The following is a 17699-nucleotide window of genomic DNA, read 5'->3' on the forward strand; positions in this document are numbered from 1 at the left end:
CTCCCTATCTGTCCTAAATAAACTCGTCAGAAGTCATCTATGGCTACTTGCATGCTTACATTTCCAGGATCATATGGGAACGGGGGTGCACAGGGCACCCCCACTTGCCCAATGACCTCTCTCCCATGGTGGTGCATCCCTGAGATACAGTTTTCAAAACCTCTGGCTGCCAAGGGTTCTCTCCCCTCCCCTGCCATGGACGGCACAGACTGAGCGCAGATGGAACAGGGAAGTTTTATTTGGACTTTCAACTTGTTCAGGAGGCTCAGAGACCCCCACCTCCCCTCCGTACTCCCCCTTCCCCCTCCTTGGGGGAACATTTAAGGTACAATGCCACCTGTCTCTGGAGTCCTTGGCCCCTTCCCCACCTGACACACTCCTTCACTCCCTTGCACTGAGGAGGAGGCTTGTGAGGAGGTGGGGGGCCTGGAAGAGTTGGATCAGAATGGTACATGCACTGACAATAGCATCCACTGCCACCGGCCCCTGCTGAGACCCAGGAGACGCTGGCAGTGGAGGGGGGGATTCATTGTGGGTGGCAGGCTCTTGCTGTAGGAAGCTCCCCACCTCAGCCCCAGGACCCCCTGGCTTCCTGCTACCCAGCCTTCTGAGGGTACAACTCTGAGGTAGATTTCACAGAGGGAATGTGGGTCACTGGGGTGTGGGAAGGGGGTTAGCTCTTTTGAATTTGATCTCCACAGCACCCTGGGCCCATCCTCAGGTTCTGGCCTGGGAGGCGGGGCTGGTGACACCCACCCAGCTGACAGAGGCTGAGTCACACACGGGCTGCTCGGCACCTGTTGGTGTCAGGAGCTCTAGTGGGGTAAGAGGAAAGGGGGGCAACTGCCATAACAATCTGTGCCTTAGTGCCGGGGGCTCCAGAGGGAGTGTGTGGGCCTAGAAGGTTGGCACAGATAGTCCCCTGGCCTGAGGGTCATGGCGCAGGGACCCCTGGCACATACAGCAGCCTCTTTAGGCTGTGTCCTTCTAGTCCTCCAGGGTCCTCCCTCTCCTCTCCCACCCTCCCTGTTCCCCAGGGTGGGCAGAGGGGGAGAACAGGACTGGCTTGCAGAGAATGGCAAGAATCAAGATGCCTCCTTCCCCAAATGGGGCCCATGCCACAAGCCCCAAGCTGGCCATGGGATAGAGGAACTGGCATCAGTGTGCAGGGCAGGCTCTGGGACCCCACAGGGAAATATTCCTTGGGCAGAGCCCAGCCTGAGAAAGAAGGATGTCTGGGGAGGGGCTGGGGGAGCTCCTGAAACCCTCTGATACCCTCCCTCTCCCCTAGGCCCAAGCACTAGATACCTCCTTGGATCCAACTGTGTTTGAGAACAGAAAGGCAGAGGAAGAGGCTGGGTGACAGGCTCCCCTCCCTGTCCCAGCCCCGATCCCCACCTCCCATCAGAAGCCAGGGAGCTGGGGAGAGCCTCGCCTCGACTGACCTCCTGGGAAGAGCCAGGGCTGAGTGGTGCCTGGACCAGGGAAGACGGCACACATGTTGACTTGTTGACTCAGTAGCTAGTGGAGGTATCTGGGGGTCGCAAGAGGCAGGGGCCCCCCACGAGACTCATGCAGCATTCAAAGTGAGTGAGTGCTTGGGGGTGATGGGAGAGGGCAGAGCAACAGTCAGTGGGTGGGAACAGCACCCTAGATCTTGCTGTTCTCCAGGTGGGAGTCGATGTGTTTGACGAGGGCATCATCTGGGTAACCAACAGGGAAACCCAGCTGGCAGAGGGGGCAGCTGCGAATGTCAGAGCCCACTGTCTCCATCAGCAGCTGTAGGGAGAGATGGAAGTCACTTATGGTCCCTAGCCTTCCCTCATGGTCCCCACCTCCTAGCCTGCTTTTCCCTGGGACCCAAGGCAGGGAGAGCTGCAGCATGCAGAAGGGTTCTGGGTGCCCTTTACCCAGCACCACCTCCCTCCTCCCGTCCCTGCCCTCAATCCACCAGTTCAGCATCCACTCCCCAACCCAGGGCACAGGGTCCACAGGAGGTGTGAATAAGGAGGTATGTACGCCTGGCCTGCCAGGACCTCTGCAGTAATGAGCAAAGCCAAGACCCAGACATGCCCCCAGAGCGACTAAGACAGTGCTGCCAGGTAACTCAAAGCAATGGATAATCCCAAACAATGTACAACCCAAAAATAATTTTCTCTCTGACTTTGGAATGTATTTTGGTCCTTCCAGGTGACAAGGGTTGGATCTGACATTCAGGAAACTCATTATTTCAGTGAAATGATAAGAGCCCTGAGATAGGCCTGTCTTCTAAGACAGAAAAGAACAGGGGCTCTGAGGCCTGATGGAGGGAAGTGGATGAGCAGGCCTGTCCCTGTGTCACCCAAGACCGCCAGGGTCAGCATGGCCTCCAGCACCAGTGTATGAGCAGATGCTCACTACTGAGTGCCCCACTCAGGCCCTGTGCAGAGGGTTGCAGGTTTAAGACCTCCCTCTCAAGAACCCTCTAATGGTATCAGATAATGTAATCATTGTCCTCATTATGCAGATGAGGAAACTCAGGATCTGAGAGGATAAGTAACTTGTCCAAATCCTGGCAGCTACTAAGTGGTGGAGTCTGGAATCAAAGTCAGGGCTGTGGTTCTGAAGACCATGTCCTTAACCAGAGCCCTGAACAAGTATCAGCGATGCATAAGGACCTATACTACCTAGGCCCTGGGGACGCGAGGGGGAGGGGTCAAAGGAAGGGAGCTCAGCCCATCAAGTGTGAAGCGAGGGTGGGGCTGTCAGGTCGGTCACCCATGCGGTTGCCCCACTCACGTTGATGGACGGCCAGGACTGTGCGTGCTCGGCGTGGGCATAGGCCGTGGCTGTGGGAGACTCGGGGATGGGGAAGCCGGCGCAGAACGAGGCGCAGCGGATGGTGCCCGCCTCGGGGCTGGGCGGGCTGGGGGGCACGGACCATTCCTCCTCCTCTGACGGCTGCTTCTCGAAGCGCAGGCGGATGCCCTCGAAGGCGCCCCGTGGGCTGAGCGGCCTGCCAGGGCCGTAGAGCTCAGCGGCGCCATAGGCCCGTGGCTTGGGCAGCGTGGCCGCCTCGGCCTGCAACCAGGACGGAGAGGCGCCCGCGTAGCCCGCGCCCTCGGTCAGCTCCGAGTAGCTGCGCCGGCCCTGGAAGCCGGCCTTCGCGTGGTGGCTGGGCGGCTTGGCGTAGGCGCGCTCTGCCAGCGACCTCTCCCCCGGCGGTGGGAGGGGTGGCGGCGGCCGGGGCTGCGGGGCTGGGCAGGCTGGGGGCCCCGGGGAGCGGCGCTGCGGGCTGGGGGACTGGCACGGCGGCAGTGGAACCGGCGATCTGCGCTGCGGGACAGGGGATGGGCAGGAGGGCGAGGCGGGCGAGCGGCGCTGCTGGGGAGAGGGGCACGGGGGGCCGGGGGAGCGGCGCTGCAGGACAGGAGACTGGCTCTGGGGACAAGGGGGCGCAGCTCGGGCTGGCGGGGATGGTGAGGGGCACTGGGGGGCGGGGGAGTGGCGCTGCGACAAGGGCGAGTGCCTCTGGCCTGGAAGAGAAGCAGGACCAAGGCAGGGGACAGTGGTGGGGAGACATGTCAGAACTGAGAGCCAGGGGTTTGCTTGCAACCAAAGCCCACCCACTCTCCCCGCAACGGAGTGAAAAGGGATCAGGCAAGGGGAAGGGAGGCGGAGGGCAGCCCCAGGACACAGGATGGTAGCCACAGCTCCCCAGCTCCCGGTGGGCCCCCACCGCCCTGCCCCACCCCATCTCACCGCCACTCCAGGCCTGCTCTTGCAGCAGGGTCCTCAAGATCCTCCCCTGCAGAGAACTCAGCTCCCTGAGCCGGCCCAGTTCCTCTGTCAGCTCCGTGTAAGCCAGCGCCAAATTCACCCTGAAGGACACCCCAGTACCCCCAGGTCATGGTTTGATCCCAGCCTGCCCTGACCCTGAGGTCAGAGGGCAGGGAGTAGTGAAGAGAAGGGAAGTGGGTTTACTGTCACAAATATGTAGCAAGAACTGGCTCTGCTCCAGCATCCAGCCCTCTCCTCCCCTCCCCTCCAGAGCTCTCCTACCCCAACTGTGGAAATCCTCTTGGGCTTTAGGGTCTACCTTAAATGCCACTTCTTCCAGGGAGACTCCCTCTCCTCCTAGTGAATGGTACCTGGGGCTAGGGCCATGGTTCCCAGATTACAGGCTGAGAAACTTGAACCCAAGTCTGCCCAGTTCCAGGTCCAATGCCCTTACTTCCACCTCAAAGCCCAGGAGCGACAGGGAGCCCTTTACACAGAGATCTCTGTGAACAGCTGCTATGACCACACACCTCCAGGGGGCACCACTCACAGAAAACACCTATCAAAGGTTGCCTTGTTCTGGAACTTCACTGGAATTCCTTGAAGGTGGATATTATCTCACTGTATTTATAATCCTAGCATTTTGTCCAGTGCCTGTTACCCAGAAGGTGTTCAGTAAGTGAATACTGAATTCAGCCTCTCCATCCATTTGCCTTTCTTCCTCTCTTCCTGCTCAGATCTGCTGGGCACCCGCCTGACAAAGCTGGAACAGACTGGGAGCTTGGCAAAGCCTTCACCTATTTCCTTTTCTCCTTCTTTCTCTTTAGGTCTCTGATCCAGAACCTCTGCAGGTTATCACTCTCAGGATCGCTCCTCCCCTCTCTCCCACTGGGGCCTGCTCACCCCCAGAGAGACCTTCCTGACCTCACCTGAGACTCTGCCATAGCCTCAGTTCACTGCTCTCTGTTCTGGGCTTGGGCAGAGCCTGGGAGGCAGGGGTTTTGGTTTTCTGGCATCACTGCCTCACCAAGCCCAGAAGGGGCTCTGGAACTTGGTGAAAATTGAAGCTGAAGGGAAGTGGCAGGCAGGGGCTCAACCTCCGCAGATAAATCTCTTCACAGGGGAGGCCCTTTAGCCCTAGGAGCTGTAGGGGCCCGAAGCAGGAATGAGGCGGGTAGCTCTCCAGAGCCCGAGGTCCCTGCCCCTACCCCATGGGGATAGACACGTGAGAGAGGATGTATGTGGATGGGAGGGAGTGAAGGTGGCTGTGAGGCCAGTATGATGAGGAAGAGTGTGAGTATGAGTGTGTTTGTGTGTTTCTGACCCCAGAGGAGAGGAAGGGGAGTCCTGAGGTCAGGGCTGCAGAGGGCAGGAAAAGCCTAGGTGCAGAGGGGAGGGGACTGAGCGTCCTCTGTCCTCGCTCGCGCTCTCCACTCAGGGGCTGGTTCTCTTACTGATCCTGGGTGGTGGGGCGAGACAGTGACCTCTCCCATAACAAAACTATTTTTAACCCATTTGGGCCAAAGCCAAATTATTGCAAACAGGCTGGGCTTCTGGAGACAAGCTTAAGTCTTAGGGAGGGAGAGCGCTCACTACCCATGTGTTGCTGGGCAGAGATGGGCAGGAGCAGAGAGAAAGGAAGGGCTTTTCAGGCCCCCTTGCTGAGGTGCTGCTGCAGCCCTTGATCCCATCACACCGCAGCCCCTGTGTCTGCTGAGAGTGTCCTGTGTCCACCCACATTCATCTTATGGGCCTGTGGGAAAAAGTGCCTCCTCCCTATCAGACTAGGGGGCCAGTCTCTGTGTCCCACATTAAATTGGGGGCTCCCCAATGGAAGGCTACCCCCTCCAGACCTGGGGCAATTTAAGGGCAGGATTTGGGTTTCTCCCACCTGACTGGGGGAAGAACCATGCCAGCCCCTCAGTGGTGGGCACGGACGGGTTCTGGGCAGGGCAGTGATCAAGCAGCCAGTTTCTCCCCCCATTTCTCTCCCCATTCACAGTCACTGCTGTACCTCAGGTGACAGATACAGGTTGTTGCCTTCACACCCCCTGTTGGAGAGCTCACCTGCCACACTCAGTTCCCAGACCCGTATCTCTCCCCTGCTTGCCCTCCTCCACTGCCCAGCTCCTGGCACCCTTCTCACAACAAAACAGACAGAGCAGCAAGAAATGGAAGGAGGGAGTCCCTGGCCCAGAATGCCCAGCCCCTCTCACAGCTCTGACCTGGGTGCCTGGGGCAGGCGGGGACTGTCCTGTTGGAACCCCGGGCAGCCCTCACAGAGACCTCTGAGACCTGGCAAGGTGGTGAGACCCAACCTCCTGGTGCTCCACAAGCCTTTGGGACCTCCCCCTTAACTGGGTGTCTCTCCTTACCTCAAGATGTACAGGCCCAGGCTGCGAAATACACTAACGACCTGAATGACTCACATTAGAAAACACTGCCAATTCAGTGGAAAAAAATCTCAACTCACAGCACAACCAAGACTCGTACACATGCACCTGAATGCACGTTCCATTTCCTGGCTTCCTGGCCCACACCTGAGTGCTATTTTCCACTATCGAGACTGCTCAGGAAGGATGGGTCAGGTGAATGACAACAGCTGGCTGTATTTGGGTGCTTCCTTATTGCTTAAACTATGGGGGAATGTTCTGAGTCTCTCAGAACCTGGGAGGGACCCAGGGAGAAAAGAATCACAGATAATTGTACGAGCGCTCATCACAGGCCAGGCATTGTGCTAAGAACGTCATGACAACCCTACAGTGTTGCCACTATTATCTCCATTTGACAGGTGAGAAAATGGAGGTTTCCAGAGCTTACGTCCTTGACCAAAGTCATAAAGCCTAGTAGTAATGGAGTTGCTAGAATGGGAGCCCCAAAGTTCACGCTAATGACCACTCAGCTATACCTTGCCTTCCAAAAGGACTCACAGATGGGTGGGAAAGGAGAGATAAAAAGGCAGCAGAAGTTAAAGATCACAAGGAGGAAGAGGCTGGGGACCACCAAAGTGGCCTGGGGACCCTGACCACCACAACCCCTGCCCTGGGAAGATGCTACACATATGTGGAAGTGGAAGATTGGAGCTAGTAAGAGGTTGGCCCAAGGTCACAAAGCAGTGGTGACACAGAGCAAGGATTCAAACATGCTCTTGGCACTTCAGGCTGCTGAGCTGGCACCTTCAGAGGATCCAGAGTGCAAATGACAGAGCTGGCAGGAAGAAGGGCACCCTCTGCTGCAAATCTTTCCACCCTTCATTGACTTATCCTTTCATTCACTCTTTCCACGAGTAATTCAGGGATCTCAAAAATTCATCTGGAAATAATAATCTCCACTATTCTCGATAAAGCTAGTGAGGTGAGGAAGGTTAGAGACATAAGTGTCCAAAAGGCCTCTTTCTGCCCCAGACCAGCGGGGAAACACATAGGCTTCTGAGTGCAGAGCCCTCCCCAGGGAAGTTCCCTGGGTGCCCTGTGCTGCACTGGAGCGGCAGCGAGGATGTGGCAGGGTTGGAATTTCAGCCAGAGTTGGGTCATGGATTAGAACTAGGGATGGGCTTGAGGTCAGGGTTAAGACTGGAGTCAGGGTCAGACTGGGCTGGGGTTGATAGTTCATTTTCGGTCAGGATTGTGGATACAGGGGTCCAGATGAGGGACAGGATTAGAGTCAGGAATGGAATCCCTATTAGGGTTAGGATGGGGGCAGGATAGAGCTGGCCATGGGGTCAGAATCAGCAACTGACCCAGAATCAGGAGGAAAAGAGAAATCCAACATTCCTAGCCCCTCCATCCTTGCCCATAGTGGCCCTCAGCTGCCCCCAGCCACCTCACCCCCGTGGGTGAATTTAGGGACCAAACTTTCCACCACCCACAGGCACACCCAACATTAGTCTTCCCACCCGACCCTCAGGGAGGCGACCACAGGCACCAGGCCGTGGAGCGGCCTTGAGGTTGCGGGTCAGGGGGAGGAGGAAGTCGCTTTGCAACAACCCAGTGCGCCACCACTTCCTTTCAGGCGCCTTGAGCCCCTTCACGCTCCTCGACCAGCTATGACTTGCAGTCCGCAGAGCCCGGTTCTTCATGGCAGCCCTGCCATGCTTCCAGCAGGGCCAGATGTTCACTGGGTCTAGACCACCTCCCCTGTGCAACCAAACTGAGAGGCTCACAGAGAGCCTGGGAACCAGAGCCCCCGTTAAGTGAGGCGGCCACTCATCCCAATTTGCCCAGGACTGCCCTGGTTCACACTAGTTGCCCCAGCGTAATTATTAATAGTGCCCCCTTTCACTTTCAGAAGTGATCAGGTTTGATCAACAAATCATCTGGTCGCCCCTCCTATAAGGGCCTCCAACCTGAAGAAGAATCTGAACCAGAAAAATGCCCCATCTGCCCAGGATCTGCTTGATATTTGCACTTAGCTTCCCCGATTACTTAACTTCTTTGTACCTCAGTATGCTCAGCGGTAAGAGGGGACGATACCTTTATCCGTTTTTTGTGAGAGTTAAATGAGATGCTGTAGGTAAATTGCCTTGCAGTGTCCGGTGTGGATGAAGCATCAGGGGAGTGCCCAGGAGACAGGTGGGGAAGGGGAAACCATTCTCATCCTTTTTTGTGGAGATACCAGCTCAGTGACTTTGGTTGAAAAACAAGGGGAAGATGTGGCATTTCCCACAGAGAAAGAGAATGTGGTAAAAGCTGCTCTCTGCCTTCCTGGCAGGGAAATGGCCAGAGACTGGTTCAAAGCCAACCAGTCCCTCAGACCACAATGAGGTGGGAGTGGTGGGCCTCAAGTTCAGAGCCCCTCCCCACCCACAGGGAGCTCCCAAGGCTGTGAGTGTTCAGGGGTTAATTCCTGTGAGCGCTGCTGGGTGCCCTGGCTGAAGGCGACTTGAAAGAAAGGAAGTAGGGAGGGTGAGAAGCATGAAGGGGGAGGCCTTGGGCCGCTGCTTCTGGGGCATGAGGCTCAGCTCAGGGTACATGGGGGTCTCCGACTTCCGTCCTGACCCACCCCACACTGCCCTTGACCTCTGTGCAGAGTTTCCATCCTCTCTCTCAGAGTTCACACTTCTCCCCCACTACTAACCGCAGCCCAGCAGAGGCTTGTGGGCGGAGAGAGGGGTGTGGGGGGTGGGTGGAAAAGGGCCCAGGCTGTAGCACTGAGCCCCCCACGTTGGGACAAAAGAAAGACCTATAGTTTCCCCCCTTGTCACTTATCCTGAGCCTCTTGTCTTCTCATGCGGACCCCTCAAGGATGAGCTCCCTCCTTCACTGAGCCCTCATTCCTCTGAGTCCTGACCCCTCAGAGCCTGTGCAGACCCCCAAAGGAGTCCCCTCCACCTCAGCACTGGCTACACCCTCTGAAAGGCTGTCTGCAATGGGCCCTGAGGGGCAGGGGCTGTGGGTTCTGCACCTCCCACCTCAGCTGGGACCCTCCTGGGGTCCTTACCTCCCTGTGCATGTTCTGGAACAGAGTGGTCTCCACTCGCACCTCCTCCCTCATCATTGTCTTTGGCCCCTGAGTGAGCCACTGAGGCAATTCGTTCTCCTGGTCATCGGTCACCAGGTGTGGGGCTAACTAAAGGTCAGGGAAATCTTGCCTGGAGGTCAGACCTTCAGGGTGGCAGTCTGGTCTGGTCTGGGTGCCCATTTTCAGGGGAACACTGATGACCAGAGCTTGAAGGCCAGGGGCTGGGATGGGAAGAACGGGGAAACCTCGGGGCTGGGGTTGCCTCCCAGGCATCAGCAAGCGGTAGGATCCATGTCAGAGAATTAATAGGGGCAGAAGCAATGGGGGGAGGGGGCACATTTTAAACCCAGGACTCCCGCAATACAACTGGCTGCATGGAGACGTCCCAACTGAGAATAAGTGCAAACCTTTGGGGACACAGGAGATTCCCACAGAGGAGTAGGCTAAGCGCAGACAACTCTGTGGCCCTCTCTTTAGCTTTGGCACCCCCACCTGGATAGTCCAGCCCCTGCATTCCTCTTCTGGGTAAACCCACATGTAAAATTCCCACTAGCCTGGAGAGTCAGGCAGAAATAGAAAGAAGAGGAGGGGCTGGTGGGGGAAAGTGAACTGACAGCAGGTGACTGAGGCCTCCTCAGGTGGGAGGCCAGGGAGAGAGCACCGGGGAAGCGTACTATTACCAAAAAAAGGAGCTGAGTTTATAAGAAAATAAAACTACCGGGGGAGTAAGGACTTCCTCTGAGAATTAACTCTTGCCAAGCTGGGGCTGTCTGGAGATACTCGACGTGAAAGGGTGGGTGAGACTGGGCAGGCAGGGCCTGGTTGGCTCCAGAGGCAGAGGTGCAGGAGGCCCGGAGGCAGAGTGAACCACTGGGACTGCAGGAAGGAGCCAGGAGCTAAGGGAGTAAGACCAGCTCATCCCTGTGGCCAAGGGGACTCGGGGAGGCAGGTGCCTTGGGAGGGGAAGGGAAAAGGTCTATTCTGACCTGAAGAGCAGAATGGAGGCTCTGACCTCCAAAAGCACCGTATGGGAGGGGTTCTCTTTCACCCACTCACTCACAGCCTCTGTCCCTTGGGATCCACCAGCCCTCCTCTGCCCTCACCCTCTCATCATCTTCCTCTCACATCTCTCAGCAATGACTGACCCCTGAGTCCATGAGGAAAACCTGGGGCCAGAAAAGTGAAGTTGGTAAAGCAAAGCTACTCAGGACCCCAGCATCCTTGGATTCAAAGTCTGGCTGTTCAAACTCCAGCCTTGCCACAATCCCTGTCCTCACTCAGGGTTCAGCCACCTGGGGGAGTCTTCACTGCTGGCCTTTGAAGACGGGGTGGACTCAGTGACATATAAAGGGCCCTGCAGTGTGACTTTCGGGGCAAGCTAAGATTCTCGTGTGTGTGTGTGTGTGTGTGTGTGTGTGTGTGTGTGTGTGTGTTCCGGGTCTGGGCACACAGATGGGGATGGGCTCTGAGCCCCAGCCACAAGCTAGGGTGGACCCTCTCCACAGAGGCCCCCAATGCCCTTAAGAAGCCTAACTAAGGAGTCCCACCCACCACTCCCACAAGCTGTATTCTCACCCCTCAGCTAGCAGAGCTCCACCCAGTCCCTCAACCCAGGCTGCGGAGGGAGGCGAGGAGTATCCTCAATGGGCCAGAAGCTGTGAGGAAGGAGAGGAAGCCTGCTGGAAGGAGGACTCCCGGGGTCTTGTAGCTAGGTATGCTGTGTGACAGAGGGTGAGTTCTTGCTCCTCTCTGGGCCTCGGTCTTCCCCTCCAATGAAGGCAGGGAGTCTGTGCCACACGCTTCATCTCAGGGGAGAGGGCTTAGGCGGAAGAAGGTTTGCGCTCTATTTCTCAGGAAGTGGGAGAGGATGAGTTTGCTGCGGATGTGAAAGGCATCAGGCTTACTGCTCCTAGGCTGCCGTCCCCCTCTCCCTTGCTGCCCAGTGCTGCCCCAGAAGCCCCCATCATTAGACTCCTCACTGACATAGCTCCATCCCTACTTCTGACTTCCCCTCTTTCCTGGCAGGATTCCCAAGGGACACCCCAGCAGAGTATGTTCTAATTCCCCTCAAGGAAGACTCTCCAACCCTAAGCCTCAGCTTTCTCTCTCCTGAGATAGATGGGGCACCACAAATCCTGAAAGAGGCCACCTCTTTCCTTCTTGTCAGGGAGGGGAGGGTTAACCCACCCAGCTGTGCCTTGTTACTGGGACAGAAAATGCAGCCCCCGAAAGGCCCAAAAACTCACCAGGGGACACAGAACATAGCAGTGAAGTCACTGAGGAAGCCTCTCTCAACCCCTGACACTTCGAGAAGACACGGGCTTGGGTACCAGAGGAAAGACAAGGGTACCTCCCAGAACCTGCACACCCCCAGAACCTCACTGCCTGCCTGTGAAGGATGCAGAGTCACACAAGCAACCCAAACCCCACAGCTCTGATGGCTAGGGAGAGAGGTCCCCCAAACACCACCAAGGGGGAGAGTCACCCAAAGGAGGGGCCTGGGAAACACCACTCCTGAGGTATAGAGGATAAGAGGGAGAGGATTACAGATGTGACTTACTGGTCATCCCCAATTCTTTTCACCCACGCCATCTCCCGCTCCGACTGGTTGGAGGCCAGGTCCTAAGGGAGAAGATGGAGAGGTCAGATACCAACCTCATCTGGCCTGGACTCCCCTTCTCTACCATTCCCAGGGCAGGGCTGCACCCAGTGAAGAAGCCTTAAACCTCTAAATGCTATTTCCAGCTGCCCCCCAACCTCCACAGAGCTGTGGAGGTGCCAGAGCAAGGGCCCGAGGTCCACACCCTGCTGTCCTGTACCTGCGCCCGGGTCTCCTGCAGCTGCTTCAGTTCCCCCTGTAGCCGCTCGCACTCAGCTTGGAGCTGCTCCTCCCGAAGCTGAGCCCCCCGGGCTTCTCCTTGGGCAGCCTCAAGGGCCTCTTCCAGGCGCCTCCGCTCCAGCTCACTCACACTCAGCGGCGTGGGGCCTGGCCAGCCTGCTGGCAGGGGAGAGGACAATGTCAAGCCGAGACCAGCTGCTGGGCACCTTCACTGACTCCGGGATCAACACAAACTGAAAGAGGTGAGGGCTGCAGCATGAGGGATTCAAGAGAGACAGAGGACAGATACCCCAGGATGAGAGATACCTCTACCGAGGGCAGTGGGGAGGAATGAATTAAGCTGTTTTTTCTAATCTTCCTGGAGGCCAGGGAAAAATAAGATGGCCTCTTGAAGGGCTTCCCTGGCAGACTCAAGTCTCTGAGCATCCTCAGGGGCCTCTCCTAATCACCACCTAAGACAGGCAGGGGACTCTGGGTTTGGGTGCCCTCTGCTGGGACCTATGAGAATTGCATAGGGGTAGCCAGGGTTGCCAGGATTGAGAGGAAGATGCCAGCGGCAAAAATTGGGGTAATAGTGGATGAGGTGAGTGAACAGGTGGTAAGGATACTTAAAGCATTATAATGGGGTATTGACTACCTGTACCTGAAGGTGTTGAAATGGGGGTTTGGATTGGGGAGTTTGGGGTAGGAAAATCAGGGTCGCTGAGATCTCACCGTGACTCGAGCCAGATCCCCCTCTCAGAGCCAAGTAGTGCAGGTCCAGATCAGCACAGGGCGGGGCAGAGGCAGGCGACAGGCTCAGGCTGGAGAAGGCTGTGTCCCGGAGGCCTTGTTGCTGCCGTAGCTGCTGCTCCAAACCACAGATCTGCCGCAGGTGGGTCTCCACCAAGGCCCGCTGTGAGGGCAAACAAAGGGGTGAGTGTCTGCACAGATCCAGGGTGCCTTGTAGCCCCCCAGATCTAGGACTTTGCCATGTCTGAATAGCTATCACCCCCAAACTGAGCATAGGCTCCAGGTCACGCAGCCCAATTCCACCCTCCAGGTGGCCATGAGTTTGAGGTCTCCTCTCCCAGCAACTGCAATGCAGATGTTTCTGGCTACTGCCCCTTGCAAGGGCAGAGTTAATACCTCTTCTATATCACTAATACGCGGCCACACTTATAAGAACCCTCAGCCCCTTGTCTAGACACCGCCTCAGGAGCATAGTAACTTCCATTTTCATATCTGACAACCACTCTGGCTTCATCTATTCCATCTATACATAAGGATAACCTACCTCTTAGGTTTGTTATAAGGAAGAAAATGAGTAACTGTATCTAAAGAGATAAGAATGGTGCCTGGCACACAGCAAGTGCTGTGTAAGTGTTTTTGATTACTAAATCAAAGCATTTTCACACTAATGCACACAACAGCTCAGTGAGGTTATTTGCCCCACTTTTCAAAGGAATGGAGGCTAAGTGACTTGGCCCAGGTGACAGCTAGGAGATGGCAGAGACCATGACTCCTGATCCTGATGCCTGCCCACTTGTTCACATGCATGGCCATACCCCGACCCAGAATCACACACATGCTGACACCCATCCCAGCAGACACTTCTGGTCACCTTTTCCCTCACCTACAAAGCCTTCCAGGAGCAGTGCTGTAGGCACAGGTTAGACCCAGCAGGAGACCCAAACATTCACAGAGACACAATGTTCTACAGGGTCACTCACAAAGTCACCTCCTGTCGCTGCATAATCAGGATGTACATGGTCACTCAACCTATTCAACACGCAGCCCCACTTACAAGGCCAAACACGTACTCACAGACACACACGAACACAGCAGGGTGTACTCCGCAAGCACACACAAAGGGTGACACACAGCCTGGGTCACACTCCCCAGCACCCAGCTCCTGGGCCTCACCATCTCCCCCAGCTCTGTCTCCAGGTCGCTCTTCTCCACGCAGAGCTTCTCGTAAGCCTGGATCATCTCCCCGAGCTGTTCTTCCTGCTCCTTATTCTTCTGCAACTGGATGGGGCCCGGAGGGGTGGGGTGCACGCCAGTCAAGCCCATCAAGGACTTGGGGGCTGAGCAGCAACCTGTGCCTCACACCCCCACTCCCAGTGCCCAGTGAAGGGGTGGGAGGAGCTACAGCCAACTCTAAAGAGGACCATGCCATCTCTGATTCAGGGGAAAGAATCAGGGGCTGGTGGGTAGGGGAGGTATCAGAAATTGATTGGAGCAAGCTTAAGGAAGGCTGAGAAGCCTGCAAGGGGCTCACCTCATGCTGGAACTGGTTGAGCTGTTGCTGTAGACTGACCTTCTCCACCTCCAACAGGGAGCCATCCTTGATTTCATACAGAGAGAAGCCATGCTCCTCTCCAAAGTCATTGATCAGCGGGTACTGTGGACAATGGGGCAGGCCCTCAGGAGAGCTGGCGCCTGGCTCTCTGCCCAGGCTTCAATCTCATTGTGCCCCCACCCTACAATCTGCCTTGGAGTTCCCCCTCTAGTGGGATCTGTACACCCAAATTCCCATGGGCGTATAGGCATCTCCCACTAACCAGATCTTTCTTTGATCCCAGGTCCTGGCACTCCAAAGCAGAACTTGGCGCTGGACTCTCCAGAGTTTCCATCCAGAACAGCCACACCCCTCATAGGGGGCCTTCAAGTTTCAAGAGTCTGTACCCTGACCTGTCTTGTGGATCCCTGAAATCTCTGAATCCCCAATCCCGCCACTCAGCAGCACCGCCCCCCCCTCAACACACACACAGCCAGACCTCCATCATCTCCAGATTCTGACCTTTATCTCATAGACTTTGAGGCGATGGCGAAGGGTGGCATTCTCCCTCTCCAGTCCCCCCAGCCGCTCCTTGATGTCTCCGTAGGCTGTGATGAGGGCAAAGTGGGAGGCGGAGCACATGTCTCCCCCCAGCGAAGGGTCTCCAGGAGCATCCAGCCACACCTCACTGGGGCCCAGGGCTTCTTGGGTCAGGATGCTGATATCGTCCTCAAACATGGACTCCATGGCAAGGGCCTGGGCTGTGGCACCCCCTGGGCTTCCTGGGAGAGCAGGAGATGACAGCCTGAAGCTTGTACCCCTAGTCCTGGCCCAAGGAGCCCTGTGACTAGCTGAGATGCAGCCTGGTCCTGCCCCACTGTCTTCCACAGCTCCCTGCCAGACTACTAAGCCCCATTTTCTCTGCATCCTTTAGGGGAAGGGGCTGGGACCAGGTGAAGACTTGAGGTTAGGTGAGTGGCAAGCTAGGTCAAGTAAGCCAGGCTAGCAGCCGGGAAGGGCTCCTTTGGGAATCCAGTGGACAGGAGAGCTGCCTTCCCAGCACGGGGCCCAGGTGGGGGTCTGTCTTGACTCACTCCTCAGCCCCTTCTCCACCCCAGGCCTTACTTCCCCAAATACTTCTCTGCCAAGCTCCTCATTCTAGGTCTCTGGCACCCCAGGCTCCTCCCTAAGGAAGGCTCAGTGCTTCTGGGAGGGTCAGCCCCACCGCTGTCAGCACTGCCTCTGCTGGGCCCCCGCCCAACTTCCCAGCTTCCTCCTGCCGGATCCCAGAGTTCAGGAAAAGGAAATGCCTCCCCCACTCACACTGGGACTGTGGCAACCCTCCAGGCCCTCCTCACCCCTGACCTGGGACACACAGGAAGTCCCTGCAGAGTGTGGTGCACAGAGGGGAAGGGGTCTCTGGGAGAGGGCCAGGGCCCAGGTGGAGGGCTGCCAAAGAATTCCCAAGTCCCCCTGTGGGCCTGCACGCAGAGAAATGGGGAGCTCTGAGAGGGGGCAGGAATGACTCAGGGCTCGCGAAAGAGTAGGTTAGGCAAGGGGGTGCGTGTGTACTTTTCCTGGCCTTGTTTATGAATGTGTCTGTGGCTGGCATGTGTGGGGGAATGTGTGCGTCTGTGAATGAGTGTAGGTGTGTCACAGTCAATGAGTGCCTTAGCAGGGCTGCGGGCGGGGGTCAGAATGGAATTGGGAAGTGGCCGTGTTTGTGAGTGCGTGTGTGTGCACGCGTGCGTGAGCGTGTGTGAAGGGTGGGCACGTTCGGGGCCGTGGGTCACGTGAGGCACTATGGGAATGTCCGAGATGTGTGCGCGCGCCGGAGTCCGTGTGTGCGTAGGAGAGGGGGCTCCTGAGGTGTGAGTTGAGACAGGGAGTCCGCGACCTCCCAAAGCCTGGCAGCAGAGCCTGGGATGGAACAGGCGCAGGCCCGGCACCGCTCCTGGCCCCCTTATCCTTGAGTGACAAGGAAACGCGCGCGTTCGGGTCCGAGTAAGGAGTGTGTGCGCTTGTTTGTAGGGCTGGCCCCACCTTTAACCCCTTCCTCCCAGGCCCATCCCATTCCCCGCCACCCCCCTCCCCCGATCCCCCGCCAGCTCTGCTGGACAGTGGTCACCATACTCCCCTACCCAAGACCCCCAGACAGCCACCTCGGGCCCAACCCCACTAGTGGGGGCTCAGTCTCCTGGGCCGCCCCACAACTGTTTCCTTCCTCTGCATTCTCCCCTCGGCTCAGCGGCCCCGAGCGAGAGCCACGGAAGGCGGATGGGGAGGGGGTGCCTTCTCGGGCCCGGACCCCTTCTGCGGCCCCTTTAAGAGCCGCCCTTTAAACCCCTTCAGCTCCGCCGACAGAAATTATCGCCCCTCCCCTCTCGGAGGCTGAGACCACACAGCCCCCTCCCCCGCTGCTGGCCGGGACCCGGGTCCCCCATCCCCGAGTCCGAGAAGGGGCTCCGGAGGCGGTGCGGCCTGAGGAGCAGCGGGTCAGGGCGAAAGGGGAGGATGCGGGCGGCAGACGCCGGACCCTTCCGCTCCCCGCGATCCTGGGCCAACTGCCCGCCAACCTCCCGCCACCTTCTCCCTGCCCCCCCACCGCGACCCCCGGGGGCCGGCCCCAGGCGCCGCTCCCCTCCCCCGCTTAGCCCGGCCGGGGACTCACAGCTGCCGCCGGTTCCTGCTCGTAATCGCAGCTTATCCCCTCCGCCTGCTCCCTCCCCAGACGGGCACCGGTGCCCCCACCCCCCTGGCACCGCGCTCTTCTCTCGCCCTGTCGCCGCCGCCGGGTCTCTCCCCACCCCCCACCCCTCCCCCCAACCCCCCTCCCTCCCGCCCCGCTCCTCCTCCTCCGCCGCCGCCTCCTCCTCCTCCTCCTCCTCTCCGGCTGCTCCGGGTTTCACCAGCTGGGAAGGCGCCCCGGACCCCGCCGCTGTCACCACCACGTGGCGAGGGGCGGCCGGCCCCCGCAGCGCGCCCGGCGCCCACCGGCTCCCCGCCGCGCCTGACCCATGCTCTGCGCCCCTTCCCCAACGCCTCCCTAACGCAATGTGGCGTGGTTTGGGGTGGTGTGTGTTGGGGGCCTCTGCGGACCGTGCCAGGGGTCAGGTGCTGCTTTGATATTTGCTTTGGGGCTGTACATTTTCGGGGAAAGTGAGGATATTTTTTTGGATTTTTTTTTTTTTTTTGTCTGCTCTTTTGGAAAGGATAATATTAAATTTACTTTTCATTGCTCTTGGGCATTGCTCTGATAATAGATACACACTATAGAGTCCAGTCAGAGAGATGAGAGTTAAATCAGTAACTTCTTCGGAAGGGAAAGTGAACTAAGGAGGTCAAAGATTCAGTTAGGAAGGGGACAGCTTTCATCCC

The 17699-nt window shown here is 57.6% G+C and overlaps 1 protein-coding gene across 5 annotated transcripts; it reads right to left on the reverse strand.

Annotated features, from left to right (window-relative positions):
• Positions 1-233: 233 nt before the first annotated feature.
• On the reverse strand, positions 234-17060 carry TBKBP1 (TBK1 binding protein 1). Of its 5 annotated transcripts, XM_090292239.1 has the most exons (11): positions 16993-17060; positions 14844-15103; positions 14322-14444; positions 13964-14068; positions 12773-12953; positions 12039-12217; positions 11780-11841; positions 11466-11540; positions 3742-3860; positions 2779-3515; positions 234-1779 (listed from the first exon to the last, which is right to left on the reverse strand). In XM_090292239.1, exons 2-11 carry the CDS (start codon positions 15066-15068, stop codon positions 1651-1653), a joined length of 1935 nt encoding a protein of 644 aa, XP_090148365.1. In that variant the 5' UTR covers positions 15069-15103; positions 16993-17060; the 3' UTR covers positions 234-1650. The 5 variants fall into 5 exon arrangements, with proteins under 5 accessions (XP_090148365.1, XP_090148363.1, XP_090148361.1 ...); XM_090292237.1 differs by lacking the exon at positions 11466-11540 and having other exon boundaries at positions 12039-12214; XM_090292235.1 differs by lacking the exon at positions 11466-11540.
• Between the last annotated feature and the right edge of the window lie 639 nt (positions 17061-17699).

Source organism: Furipterus horrens, unplaced genomic scaffold, assembly GCF_987537825.1.
Source record: "Furipterus horrens unplaced genomic scaffold, mFurHor1.1.pri manual_scaffold_11, whole genome shotgun sequence".
NCBI classification, from domain to species: Eukaryota; Metazoa; Chordata; class Mammalia; order Chiroptera; family Furipteridae; genus Furipterus; species Furipterus horrens.